This window comes from Bubalus kerabau, chromosome 15 (genome assembly GCF_029407905.1).
Source record: "Bubalus kerabau isolate K-KA32 ecotype Philippines breed swamp buffalo chromosome 15, PCC_UOA_SB_1v2, whole genome shotgun sequence".
Lineage (NCBI taxonomy): Eukaryota > Metazoa > Chordata > Mammalia > Artiodactyla > Bovidae > Bubalus > Bubalus kerabau.
Window position 1 is genome coordinate 53,959,420 of NC_073638.1, and position 14,425 is coordinate 53,973,844.

Here is a 14,425-nt window from a genome sequence, read left to right on the forward strand (position 1 = left end):
CATTTTTTTGTTGTTGTTTTGGCTGTCCCAAGTGGCATGCAGCATTTTAGTTCCCTGACCAGGGATCAAATCTATGCCCCTGCAATGGAATCGTGGTGTCTTAACCACTGGACCACCAGGGAAATCCCTCTAGGTACTTTTTGTTTGTTGCAGATTGTAATCCTTTCTGCTATATATATTACAAATATGTAATGTTTACTTTGTCTTTAACAGTGTCAACTAACTCCCTTCTCTTTGAGATTCTTGCTGACAGATGTAGTTCACACTGCTACCTGTGAGGACCCACAGCACAGCACACATGGCCCAACAGATTCATTCATCCTTTTACACACACACACACACACAGTCATCTCTTTCTCCTTGAAATGGGATTTTATGGTTCTTCAAACTTGAATTCCTCTTATCTTCTCCTTCCCAAATACCAACAGAAAGGCTCAAAGTAGTTTCAGGGCCTATTCTATTTCAGATTTGTCCTATATATATATATATATGCTCAAGAACTGTTTCTGATGATGATGAGAGCATATGTCCCTTTGCATTCCAGTTCTATAGCAATGGTCACCCTCTCAACTCCCTTCCCACTCCCAAATGTCAGAGACAAAATAATAGAATGGGTAATGCACTTCTATGGAAGAAAAATGGAAAGCAATGGCAACTGTTGTGAGCTGGAGTACTCATCCACCTAAAAGAAGAATCATTCATTCAGTTCCAGCAAATTGCTGTTAAAGTAGGAATATAAGCTCCATGTTAACAGATTCTCCAAACTTTTCAAAAACTGAAAATCTGTATGTTATGTTACATTACTTTTTAAACATCAAGTCAACATTATGTATTTCTTTGGTTGGGAGCATATTCAAATCAGACTCTGTATCTGTTAAAACAACAGAGTCTGACATATGAGAGGCACTTACTATTTGTTTTCCCATTTGCCTTCTTCCTTCCATTAGACTGACTGAAATATCCAGAACAATTGATGCAAGATAAAATCATGTGTATCATTATCAGAAATTAGTTGTTCTAGTGTTTTGTTTCTCTCTCAAACCAGACTAAAGCAATATGAAGGGAGATATATTTGCATTACATCAGTTTCCTACACAGTGCATGGCACATGGTCTCATAAACCTTGCTGTTTTTGAACCTATGACCAAATAAATGAAGAAATGATTAAGGGTAACCAATTTACCTTTAGATTGTGAATTTACTTTAAATGTCCAAGTAATCAGCACAGTACTTGGCACACTGACCCAAGATGTAGCATAGGAGAGCATCCCTTAACCCCACTCTGTTTTACACAGCAAATACTGGTCAATATTTAATATTGGTGATATAATATGGGTGAGGATGTGTGGGATCTCAATATGATAGCTCATGTCCAAACCCATGGCTGCCTGGCTCTCAGCCCCAGGCCCAAATACTATCCCCAAGTCTTACAGTCCTTGGCCCACACTTCCACTGTTCAGGATTTCTTTCTCCCATTATCTGTCTGGGTGCTAGTTTCTGCAGGGCCATCCTCTGGGGATAGGTGGTTTGGGGTCTCAGTGGTGGGCGCTGCTTTGTTCTTTCCGCCTCTGCAGTTCCTCCCGTCGCCTTGCCTGCTGTTCACTCATGCAGTCCCGGAAGGCCTGCACCTGTGGCTGGCACTGCCTCCAGTCCTGGTGCTGGGCCATGCACTCCTGCACTGCATAGTGGGAAGCAGCACAGCCTGAGCGGGAGATGAGCTGGTCCAGCGGGTCCTCTTCTTCATCCTCCTTCTTTACCTGTCGGGACCAGGCATGGCCTTGAGCTGACATCTTCTGGAGTCTCTAGAATATCAACGGGAGCAAGGTTAGAGTAGGGACATGATTATATATGTTCCTCTGTTATAAACAACACTGACCACTGCACTGTTATAGCCTATTTATGCTTATGTCTCCCCTCGGAGATTGTGAGCTATTTGAGGACAAATACTGGGTCTGATTCATCCTAGTACCCCCAGCACCAGGCTTGCAAAATGGTCTCAACTGAACGGAATGAGATCAAGTATGTGAGAATGCTCAGCACAGCACGAATAAGCTCAAATGGATTCTACTAATAGAACTGGAATTAGGTGAAATGTCACATTTCTGGGGAAGCTATCTCTTTTCTCCTATTGGAGAAGCAATCTTCTTTTCTCCAATTAGCCTTATTCTATGGCTGGAGAAGAACAGAGTTTAGTACTTGAGACAGTAACCATATATGGGTAGGGTTTGACATTTGGGAGAATGGAGAGTTGTGTGGAGAACAGAGAGCATACAAGGTACAGGGCAAGAACTAAGTTTGTGAGGTGTGAGAATACTTAGTGTGAGGTGCACTTGCCCACATTGCCTTTCCACGATCACCTGCTTCAGAGCACCCAGCACAAGGTAGCATATAGAAGGAACTTAAGAGAAGTTTGAAGACAAATGACTCAGCCTTTGTACAAATTTAACCATGACAGGCTATAAATAAGCTAAGACTCCTTAATGCCTTTCCTGGGTCTCTGATTCATTTAACAAATCATCATTGAGTATCTATCATGTACCAAGCTCTATGCTAGAGTTGAGGATACAAGAGTGACCAAGACAGATACACTTCCTGCCTTCATAGAGTTTATAATTAAGGTAAGTTAAAAGGCTGTTTACTTGTGTACAGAGTCTATAAACAGCTAAAACTGGGAAGACAGTGGAGACTACCTAAGCCAGACAAGGGGACAAACAGGCGGGAAGCCTTCTTGAAGAAAGTGATTTCTAAACTGAGACTTGAAAGATGAAAAGGGAAGAGCCAGAGATGTAAAGAATATTTCTAGTCAGTGAAGAGCAGGGTGGGGATTTGAGACAGAATTTGACATGAGATGAACTGAAAGGTTTACATGACTGGAGAATAGAGTATGAGAACAGGATAATTAATGAAAGTGATGAGAAAGTATCTGATCATAGGAAGACCACATGTTAAGGTGTCAAGAGGGCAATGGGGAAGTCACAAAAAGGTTTTAAGAACTGTATGAAAATGGAAGTGTTAATCGCTCAGCCTGTCCAGACTCTTTGATACCCCATGGACTGTAGCCTGCCAGGCTTCTCTGTCCATGGATTTCTCCAGGCAAGAATACTGGAGCAGGTTGCCATTTCCTTCTCCAGAGGATCTGACCCAGGGATTGAACCCAGGTCTCCTGCATTACAGGCAGATTCCTTACATTCTGAGCCACTGGGAAAACCCAAAAACTCTAGAAGTGAAGGGAAGTCGCTCAGTCGTGTCCGACTCTTAGCGACCCCATGGACTGCAGCCCACCAGGCTCCTCCGTCCATGGGATTTTCCAGGCAAGAGTACTGGAGTGGGGTGCCATCGCCTCTCCTTTGAAAGGATGGGTAAGCAGAAAAACCCAGGCGGCCAAGTCACTTAAAACCTCTTTGACCACCTTCCGGAGAGGACGCATGCGCACTCGCGAGCTCGCGCTGTGCCCGCTAGGCTTCACCGCGTAAGATCGCGGCACACAGTGCTCACCGAACAGGCAAACAGGAGGACTCTAACGCGCGCTGCTACACAGCGGCGTCGCTTTTGCAGGCAGTTGTAACTCGACCGAATTACCCGGTAAACCTCCTGGTCAGGAACCAGCTTCCTGCAAGGAGCGCGTGCGCAAAGGGGAGGGGCGAGAAAGAGACTCCACCGCGTATTTTCATTAGCGGCTTTTCGGGGTAGATCCCGCCCTTCGTTCTCGACGCAGGCTCTGTGGGGAATCCACTTCCGGGAGAGAGCGGAAGGGGCGGGCTGGTGAAGGCGGGTTAAGATGGCGGCACCTTTGAGGATTCAGAGCGACTGGGCCCAGGCTCTCAGGTGAATCCAGGTCCAGAACTGGGACATAGGAGGCGGGTAGCGGATGTTGCCTTTACGTTAAGGAGCGCCATCCCCGACCCAGGATGTCCATAGGAGTTGCCTCATCAATTGTTGAGGGAACCCTGGGCCTAGAAGAAGTCTCAAATCCACATGGTCATTGTTTTTCATTCTCGGAAGAGTTATGTATCCCAGGAAACACGTATGCGTCGTGTGATGGCAGAGGCAGAATAGGATCAATGAGTTGGAGAAAGACAGGAAAACCGAGAGGCAGGAAGACTCTTGGCCAACTAGTCATGGTCATTTAGCAAATACTTATTAGTTATTTCCAAAAGTCCCAGCAATCTGCATTACCAGGAGTCTTGGCATGCTTCTCGACCCCTAGTGGTGTGTTAGTCATGTTGTGTGTAGTCCATGTTCGCAAAGAGTCGGACACGACTGAGCGACTTTCACTTCACTTCACTTCACAGGTCTTTTCAAGAACAGTGTAACGCCTACCATGTTCAGACTCTGACCTAAATAGATGCTCGGTGGAGTTCAGATGTGTACTCTAAACTTAAGGGGTGGTTCTTGCCTTCGAGATGCTAAAAGCTTAATTGGAATGAACAGCAAACCATTCATTTATTTATTATGGATCATATACTGTGCAAGTTATTTTGCTAGGCACCAGAATGAGTACAGCGGTACCGAGATGTTCTGCCGCTAAGTCGTGTCTGCCGTGGACTATAGCCGGCCAGGCTCTTCTGTCCTTGGGATTTCCAAGGCAAGAATACTGGAGTGGGTTGCCTTTTCCTTCTCCAACAGCAGTGCCATGAATGGCAACTATTATACTAATAGGTTTTTAAAATGGAAACAGTGGTGAAGATGAATGAAATATAAGTCTCCTGCATTTAAGAAACGTACGCTTTACTAGCGGAGAAGGCAATGGCACCCTACTCCAGTACTCTTGTCTGGAAAATCCCATGGATGGAGGAGCCTGGTAGGCTGCAGTCCATGGGGTCGCTAAGAGTCGGACACGACTGAGCGACTTCACTTTCACTTTTCACTTTCATGCATTGGAGAAGGAAATGGCAACCCACTCCAGTGTTCTTGCCTGGAGAATCCCAGGGTCGGTGGAGCCTGGTGGGCTGCATCTATGGGGTCGCACAGAGTTGGACACGACTGAAGCGACTTAGTAGTAGTAGTAGTAGTATGCCCTACTAGGTGGGCTGAAAATAAACCTTATTACTACAACACCAGATGTGTAATAGGAAGAACACTGACATTTATTGAGGACCACCTTTGAGAGAACACAAGTCCAGAATCAAGAAGTAAGTTGCCCAAGATCGTGCAGCTAATAAGTATTTCATGATGAAGTACTTGAGCTTCACTTAACTAACAGGTCTATGCATTAAACACAATCCATAAATACTTCTTCAACCAATAAAATTTGTCTATGCCTGGATAAGGTATTAGACTGATTTGTGTAAGTGCTGTGGCTAAACTGGAAATTATATGTTCTTTCTCCCCTTCATCAATAACATCCATTTTGACATTGAGTAAGCCTAATTAGGTTTTTGTTTCTCTTCATAGGAAGGACGAAGGGGAGGCCTGGCTGAGCTGTCACCCCCCAGGTAATATCCTTAAATCTGTATGCCTTCCCTTTAGAGAAAGGATTTACAACCCCTAGGAAAGAGCTTCCTACTTTCTCCTGGCCCAGACTACTTGAACAGTGCTTCAAGTAGTCTTGAGATGTGCTTCAACAGTCTTCAGATGTTCTAGACCATTCTGTGCTGTAAGGATGTCACTGCAACTCCTCCATTCTAGGGGAAGGGCTTCCAATTGGTGTTCCATTGGGAGCCACAGACATTTATGGAGGCATTGCTGCCGCATCTTAATCAGTGTCTTTGCCATATATTATTGTATTCTAAGCAGTTCTGTAGCTTCAGTTGTGACCTTCCTGATTATGATTCCTGGGTCTACAGCTCTAGTTCTGACCTCTCTTCATTTTCAAGTAGAGATTGAATAGTTAACCTGCTAAACATTTCTGGTTAAAACTCTCACTGCTGTTTTGAGCTTATCAGATCCAAAATCTGAAGCTGAGTGCTTCTATTGTCAAACAGGTTTTCTTTCTAGATTTTCTCAGTTCTTAAGTTATCACTATTCTAGACATCAGAGTGAAAAACCTGGTACCTCACCCTACCATATACAGTTAGTTCCCAAGTCTTCCAAATTTTTCCTTTCAATGACATTCCTGTATTAGTCTCATCCATTTGTTTTCAGTTAGTGTGGTAACATTAAAAATTTTTTCCTTTTAAATTTGTAAGAAAGCTTTGTTTTGCTGATTATTTTTCATTTTCAGAGACCTTTGATATCTCTCCATAATAAGATATTCTAGGAGAAATAGAGTTTTAAACAGTTTTCTTTTGAGGAATTTGGTGCTGCATCGAAGAAAGGTGGTAGCTGGAGGTCTCAGAATCAAGGATTTTTGTCTTATTTTTAAAGATGGGAACTAATTGGAGAGCAATTAAAATACAGGTTATACATTCAAAATATTCATCTTTGTTTCATTTTAAAATGCTGTGCTTAGTCACTCAGTTGTGTCTGACTCTTTGCAATTCCATGGACTGTAGTCTGCCAGGCTCCTCTGTCCATGGGGATTCTCTAGGCAAGAATACTAGAGTGGATTGCCATGCCCTCCTCCAGGGGATTTTCCTGACCCAGGGACTGAACTCAGGTCTCCCACGTTGTAGGCAGATTCTTGACCGTCTGAGCAACCAGGGAAGCCCTTATTTAAAAGTAAATAAATATATTTTAAAAAAAGAAAACTATATATAGGTTGTAGGTAGAAAAGAAGACTAACTGAAAAATCAGTATCTTAGATGAGAAAGAGATTGAATTAAGTCTAAAAGACTAAAATGAAAGAAGGTGAGGGTAAGTGTAGATGTATTAATAGATACATGCATAGACATGGATATAGAAATGTGAAATTTTCTTATAGCTTCAATTTTCTTATAGCTGCAATTTTCTTTGTGATGTTGGAGTTAGGGTCAGCTTTTAAAGAAGAGAATCTTTTTGTTGTTTTCCCCTGAAATAGCAGTTTTGTTGAAATAAAATATATGCTATCTATGTGCTAGATGTCAACCGTAACATGTAGGTACTATTAGGATTCTGATTTTTTTTTTAAGATAATAACTGTATTCAGATACAGTAAAGTTTATCTTTTTAAAGTGTACAATTCAGTGGGTTCTAGTATATTCATAGAGTTGTATGTCTGTCAGTAATTCTACACATTTTCATTACCTCTAAAAGAAACCTTATGCTGTTTAGCAGTTTCTCTACATTCTACCCTCCTAGCTCCTAGCAACCGCTAATTGTCTGTGGATTTGCCTGTTTTGGACATCTCTTATAGAGTCATAATATGTGGCCTTTTGCACCTTTCATTTAGCATAACATTTTCAAGGTTCATCCATTTTGTGGCATTCATATGTTTTTATGGCTAAGTAATAGTCTGTTGTAAGGACATACAACATTTTTTGTATGTTCACCAGCTGATGAACATTTGAATTGTTTCCAGTTTTTGGCTGTTTTGAAGGAAGAAGGTTTTGATGATAGGCTAGGTATAGTGAGAATTGGCTGCTTTGGGAACAAAAGGGGCAAAAGGACTCCAAAACTACGCAGAGTTTGAAAACTGTGGGAAGTTGTAGGGGTGCAAGTTTGCACAGTTGTGTCCTGTTCTGTATCTGCACTCAGCAGTCTATATGTAGAAATGTAGAAAGGTGAATGGTTAGATTAATCCCACTCTTGTTACCCAGACAAGATACTGAGACTGAGATCATTTCAGTGACTTCGTAAATGTAGAGAGGTCACTGACAGTGCTGACAGGAGATTGGTAGAAATAATATACCAAAAGGGCCAGACTTCCTAGATAATTTGAAGCCAGGAGGGAATCATGGAATGGGACAAAAAGCAGAGTTCACTCAACCCTATTTTTGTGGCATCTTTCTGAACTAACATTTCATGCCACTTCCCTGCCACACCTTCTTCACTAGATCTTCTCTAGTCCAAACTTCTACCCTAGATTGTGAGTTACTCCATTAATATCTTTCAGTGACTAAACTAGTATATTAATTGATGCCTCCTCCCCCCTTGTTCCTGTGTGACTGTTCTTTATTCTTGACATGCCCTTCCCTGACACGGAGTTTCCTTTCCCTTGTGCTCACTCAGTCGTGTCCGACTCTTTGTGACCCTGTGAACTGTAGCCTACCAGGCTTCTCTTTCTGTGAGATTTTCCAGGCAAGAATACTGGAGTGGGTTGCCGTTTCCTTCCCCATTCCTTTCCCTTATTTTCTGCCTAGTCATATCTTTCAAGATCCCTCTTAAGTCCCACCCTCTCTAGGAAGCTCTCCTACTCTGCATGAATGACTTTTGCATGATGATTTTTACTTCCCTCTTACTCCTAGAATTTAAGTTTCGTGCACCAGTTATTTACTGAATAATTTGAGCACTTTGCTAGTTTTCTGAACTCAAGGACTTCATAGTCTGGCGGGGAGGCCAGAAATGTGAACAACATATTGTGGGCTGTTACAGAACAACATACACATACACACACACATACACACACACACACACGTATATATATAGTACAGAAGAAGAATAGAAGAGAACATTTTAACATTTACGTGCAGGATAATATCTTATTTAGCCCATATTACTGCAAAACCAGTGTCCTGCTTAAGCAGATTTCCCAGTTATTGAAGCTTAACTCTTTAGTCTGTGTTAATATGTCTGTACTGTGGATAAATGCATATGTTCATGTTGATCTTCATCTTTGATCTTGGGAAAATTCCATTTCACAGGCAGTAAAACTGAGGTTGAGATTACTCTAGTAGCTTTACAAATGCTATGTTATATCTCAAAATCTTTGTTCCTGGCTTTTAGCCCTTGAGTATATTTCTTCCAAATTAGGTTCATCTAGGCTATTTTTCTTTCTACTCACCTCACTTACTAACACAAGTACCTGCTTTTCTTTCATGAGCCAGTTTCCTCCCATATATACAGATGCCTGAATTGGGCCTTCAAGGAGAAAAATGTTTAATTCTTTTTATTTTTTGAAACATGCATCTTTGTCTATATAGGGAAACCAACTTTGTATGGCAGCCTAACTTGTCAAGGAATTGGCCTTGATGGCATCCCAGAGGTTACAGCTTCTGAAGGATTTATTGTGAATGAAATAAATAAGGTAAGATTTATGTCTTCTAGATGGCATCATGTCCAAAATTACAGTAGTATCTTATATATCTACTTTAAATATTTATACTCATCTGTGTATCACTGTCATCTCCATTCCATTCATATAATAATCATAATTTTTACTGCCTTTGAATGTCAAGAGTTTTTCTTTTGTACTTAGACATGGTTTTAAATGCAAACTTTCTCTTACTTCCCTTATACTAGTGCTGTTCACTAGTGAGCCACATGAGTAATTTTTTTTTGTTGAAGTCTAGTTGATTTACAGTGTTTTAGGGGTATAGCAAAGTGATTCAGTTGTGTATATATGTATATGGATATTATATATATATTATTTTTCAGATTCTTTTCCATTATAGGTTGTTACAAGATATTGAGTATAGTTCCCTGTATTATACAATAGGTCCTTTTGTTTATCTATTTTATATATAGCAGTATGTATCCACATGTGTAATTTTAAATTTTCTAGTAGCCACATATAAAGGGTAAAAAAAAAAATAGGTGAAATTAGTTTTAATAATATATTTCATTTAACCCAATATATCTAAAATGTTATTTCTACCTGTAATTAATATAAAAAGTTATTAGAAATAGTTTACACTTCTTTCTTCTTACTCTTTTTTTTTTTCTTATTAAGTCTTTGATCTCTTTTGTATATTTTAACTTAGAGATCATCTCAATTCAAACTCTATTGGAAATACTTGATATGTATTTAGGTTTAAAAAAATTTACAGTTGAAAACAGATGATTCATGTACCTAACTAGTTCCAAACATACTTAAAAAGTTTTCCAATAATTGGATCAAGTATCAGTTTTTAAATTGAACTTTAAGATTAAAAATTCAGTCACTCATTTGTATTAGCCACATTTCAAGTGCTGAGTAGCTTTATGTAGCTAGTACCCCATATTGTACAGTATAGCATTATGTGTTTGGCCACACCTTGGTGAAGGCCTGTATTAATGGTACTTAATATATTGTTTTTCTCATCAGTCTTTGAGGTGAGTAGATGGCCATCTAAGTGTTGCAGAACTCATGATCTGACTTTCCTTCCTCATTCTGATGGCTGCAGTCATTGTGCTCTAGTGAGATGATTCCCAAAGGGTGAAACAGCTTTTTTTTTTTTTTTCTTTTTTTGGTGTAATTAAGCTTTCTTAGTTATAAGATGTTTCAGGTGTACTGACAAGAATAGAGAATACTTTGTTTTTTACATAAGATTTTTAGCAAATGTTCATTTACTACCATCTGTGCAAAATAAGCTACATGTTTTTATATATTTTTATATTTGTTTTTCATGAGCAGTATTGTAGAAAGTACCAAAAGATCTGAGTCCAAGTCTTAGTTACTGTGACATTTACTAGCTATATAATTCTAGACAAATAACTTGGTTACCTGAGCCTCAGTTTCCTCATCTATAAAACAGAGACTGTATTCTACTTCGTAGGCTGATTACTGGGGATTGAGAATGCATATAAAAGAAACTAAGGTATTTCAAAAGTGAGTTATTGTTTATCGTAACAATCCTGTGGGATTAGCATTTTAAATTTCCATTTTGCAGATAAGCAAACAGACTCAGAGAGGTTAATTAACCCTTAATAATCGAAGTTGGCTAGACTGTGTCAGAATTGAAACCCATTTCTATTAACTTCAAGTATAACACCACCTTGCAAGCCTACATTTTCCCCAGGTGGTTTGCCAGTATCCATTCACAGCCTGGGTGCTGACTTCCTTTCTTCCCTTTGTACTCAGGCCCTTCCAACGTCATTGCTAATTATTGCTGAATACCTGCTGGGTCAGACAGTAAGTGCTTATGGTTGAACATTCATGTTTCCTAACTACCATGAGTCACTTTGCTATTTGATGTTGCTGCATTGTCCTCTTAAAACAGATCTGTCATTATGCTTAAAAACCTAACCCCTCAAAAGATAAGAGTTTTGACTTTTAATTTTATCTTAGTGTGGACTATTCACTCTTCCCTGAATTTTATCTGTTTTGATACCTCCTGCAGCTTTTCTTTTAAATCTTCTCATTAACAGCATGAACATTTTCTACTGCTGGAAGATAATACAACATTTATCTTCCTTCATTTTCTGTTTATGGACTAAAGTGTGATTTGCAGGATTGATGAGCAGGAGAAAGCCACTCATTTCTTGAAATCGTCTATATAATTAACTCCAAAGAAATAAAGTCTTCTGAGAGAAGACGCAGTTCTTACAGAGGCCCGAACACTAAGCTTTTAGAGCTCCTCATGTCCTTTCTTGGTGTGAATATTTAGCCAGGAAAGTTTAGCTGACACTTTAGTTTCGGGTACAGGAGACAATTCCAAATCCAGGTCAGCTCTCTTGCAGTTGTATGGGCTTTGTCATGCGGTTAGAAGCAAAAATTCATTTCATAAAAGGCCTGCAGGCAGCCAGGCATAGATATGCTGGCTAAGAAAGAATGGTCCATATAGATAACCTAATTGTCTTTTTAAAGGAATAGAAGATCTGTAATAAGAGAATATTGATTTTCAGTGATGAGAATATTATAACTTTGAAACTATTCTTTCTCATGAACTGTGAAGACTGTGCTTGTTGTACATAAAGAGGTTTAGAAAGTCTTGATTATTGAAGACATTTTCATTGTCCAGAAGAATTTTCAGAAACTTTTAAGTACTATTGCATAAGGGATAACAGATTAGGGTCCGTTTGGTGAGAGCAGCTCCTCAGCTCTATGTAGGAGATACACAGTTAGGGGACAGTGTTAGTGTTCTGCCGATTAGAGTAGGGGATTGTTGTATTGCAAGAATCCTTGAGGAGGTGTTTACCAAGCCTTTTATATCTTGGCCTTGAAACACCAACATGCTTAAATGGTTACAGTCTGCCTTTAGCAAGTCATGTCACTTGACTCTAATGTCTGGTCCTAGGTATAATTTAATACTATGTCACTAGTGGTTTCTTGCTACAGTAGCTGAAATATATGTGGTAATGATTAGGCAGAACACATGGGACACCATAAGACAGCTATTTGGTAATGACCAGTCTATGAACATATATAGTCAGTTTAAGCCTAGGTGGGATTGGGCACCACAAGCCTGACCAGGGCCTACACATTGTATGAGCATACCATAATTTACCTACTTTCTTACTCTGGTAACTATACATGTCAGTAGTCTAACATTCTTTCTGAAAGTTCTTGTAGGCGGCGAGTTTACTTTTAGATAAGTCTTTTGGGCCCTAGGCCTGGGGGCTGATGCTGTTGGTCCTGTTTTTTGCCACACTGCTGATTGAGAGTACTGGTATTGGATTTTCTTAATGGAAATTAATGTTCTCATGTTTGTCATTTGTATCTTATTGTTGGTTTGTCTTTGGTTGAATCTTCAACATAAATACATAAAGGCTCAGCAGTATCAAATTACATTGCAACCCTCTGCAGTAAAAGGACTGCTTATCTATAGGGGAGTGATAGTTTTATGGGTTGGGGAAAGAGGATTAGAGAGGGAGGGTACACTTAAAAGGTAAGAGTTTCTTTCATCCTAATGTTTTCTTTAAGAAGCTTTATTTAGTTCTATTGATGTAGCTTTACTGATGGATTTCATCTTTCCTTCTCTGTTTAGAAAAGCATTCATGTTTCATGTCCAAAGGAAAATGTATCTTCAAAGTTTCTGGCACCATATGCTACTTTTTCCAGAATTCATACGAAGAGTGTAAGTATTTTGATAAAATGAGGAGAAAACATAATAACATGTTAGATTTTCGTTTTATCTGCTTGTCTAGTGCTATAAACATATTAATAATTAATGTGGTTTTCATTTACTTTGTGTTAAAACACAGCCCATAAAGTGTGATATGTTTGGCAAAACTGGTAGTTGGGTCCTTAGAATAAATGTACAAATCCACTCACTGATAATTTTTTTTTAATTATTAAAGGGAATCCTCCTACACTGTTGGTGGGAATGTAAGTTAGTATAGCCACTATGGAAAACAGTGTGGAGGTTTCTTAGAAAACTAAATGTAGAATTACCATATTATCCACCAGTCCCACTCCTGGGTGTATACCCGGACAAAACTATAATTCAAAGTGATACATGCAATTACTGGTAATCTTAAAGAGAGGAATTGTGTGAAATTTTCTTTTTTTTTTTTTGAAATTTTCTTATATATGCTTTACTCTAGTGCTGCTTACCTACTTTTGGATAATGATGATAGTACTTGATGTTTGAGTAATTTGCTACTGCTCATATTTCTCTCCCTTTGCCTATAGAAAGAGGCATTTTCTCAAAATTCCAAGAATAGCATATTGAGGGATAATTTTCAGAGATTTTTGTGATAAAGCCCTTTCTAGTACCACAGGCTTTTTGGGAACAGAAATGATGGATTATATTAAAGCCTACTGCTGCTTCTTGTGTGATACATTTTCAAAAATAGCTGTTTTTACCCTATTGCAAAACAAATATATATTTAGTGATCAAAATTTAGGAAATACAAAAGAAAGTGAAAATCATTCATTTCTATAATATAAAGAAAACATGAGCTTTTGTTATATGGCACTTACTAATAATAATCAGTGATTTTGCCACTTGCAACAACATGGATGGACTTGGAGGGTATGCTAAGTGAAATATATTAAATAGAAAAAGACAAATACTATATGATGTGAAATCTGAAAAATAAACTAGTGAATATAACAAAAAGGAAACAAACTTGAAGATTTAAAAACTAATGGATATAAATAGGAGGAGGGAAGTGAGGAGGGCCAAGATAGGGGTAGGGGATTAAGAGGTTCAAACCATTATGTATAAAATAAATAAGCTACAAGAATATATTGTACAACACAGGGACTATAGTCAGTATTTTATAACTGTAAATAGAATATAACCTTTAAAATAATGTGAATCACTATTTTGTATACCTGTAACTTTCTAATATTGTCTATTAACCAAATCTCAGTTTTTAAAAGTAAAATTAATAATAATCATATTTGTAATAGCTAACATTTATTCATTGCATGATATATGCCAACACCATACTTTCCATATCATTATTTTCCTTGATCCAATCTTTTTTCTTTAAATATTTTACCATAATAGGTTTTTACAGTATATGCTGTTTTATTTATTTATTTATTTATTTTTCAAATATTTGCTTGCAGTTTATTTTGGTTTTTCTAAATAACATTCACATCTGTAAACAATAGGATGTTGGTTTCAGCCCCAACCCCCAATTCCTTACAAGTGTTTGTTCTCACACATTGGCTAGAACTGCCATTTGCTGTTGTTAGTCGCTAAGCCGTGTCCGGCCTTGTTGTACTCCATGGACCATTGCACCCTAGACTCCCCATGGGATTTCCCAAGCAAGGGTACTGGAGTGGGTTGCCATTTCCTTCTCCATATATGCT

General features: G+C 38.8%; 2 protein-coding genes across 11 annotated transcripts in view; one reads left to right on the top strand and one right to left on the bottom strand.

The window, feature by feature from the left end:
* Window positions 1–1,178: 1,178 nt before the first annotated feature.
* Window positions 1,179–3,711, bottom strand: LOC129629193 (cytochrome c oxidase assembly factor 4 homolog, mitochondrial). Of its 2 annotated transcripts, none has more exons than XM_055549066.1 (2): window positions 3,580–3,711; window positions 1,179–1,802 (listed from the first exon to the last, which is right to left on the bottom strand). In XM_055549066.1, the coding sequence occupies exon 2, from the start codon at window positions 1,788–1,790 to the stop codon at window positions 1,536–1,538; it is 255 nt and encodes an 84-aa protein (XP_055405041.1). In that variant the 5' UTR covers window positions 1,791–1,802; window positions 3,580–3,711; the 3' UTR covers window positions 1,179–1,535. The 2 variants fall into 2 exon arrangements, with proteins under 2 accessions (XP_055405041.1, XP_055405040.1); XM_055549065.1 differs by having other exon boundaries at window positions 3,496–3,647.
* The window catches only part of PAAF1 (proteasomal ATPase associated factor 1), a 38,719-nt gene continuing 27,980 nt past the window's right edge, over window positions 3,687–14,425 (top strand). For 2 of the 9 annotated variants that reach the window (XR_008703084.1, XR_008703083.1), the window contains exons 1-5: window positions 3,689–3,825; window positions 5,395–5,435; window positions 8,940–9,043; window positions 10,799–10,849; window positions 12,645–12,734. Coding sequence is in view for 7 of the 9 variants with exons in the window: in XM_055549061.1 (XP_055405036.1) it covers window positions 3,779–3,825; window positions 5,395–5,435; window positions 8,940–9,043; window positions 10,799–10,849; window positions 12,645–12,734 (333 nt within the window). In the remaining 2 variants the exon portion in view is untranslated. Of the gene's footprint in view, window positions 3,826–5,394; window positions 5,436–8,939; window positions 9,044–10,798; window positions 10,850–12,644; window positions 12,735–14,425 lie in introns of all 9 variants that reach the window. The other 7 variants (XM_055549061.1, XM_055549062.1, XM_055549059.1 and 4 more) reach the window with 7 other exon arrangements.

Coding starts and splice junctions, on each gene's coding strand:
- LOC129629193 (XM_055549066.1), bottom strand. CDS start 1,790: ATGTCAGCTCAAGGCCATGCCTGGTCCCGACAGGTAAAGAAGGAGGAT.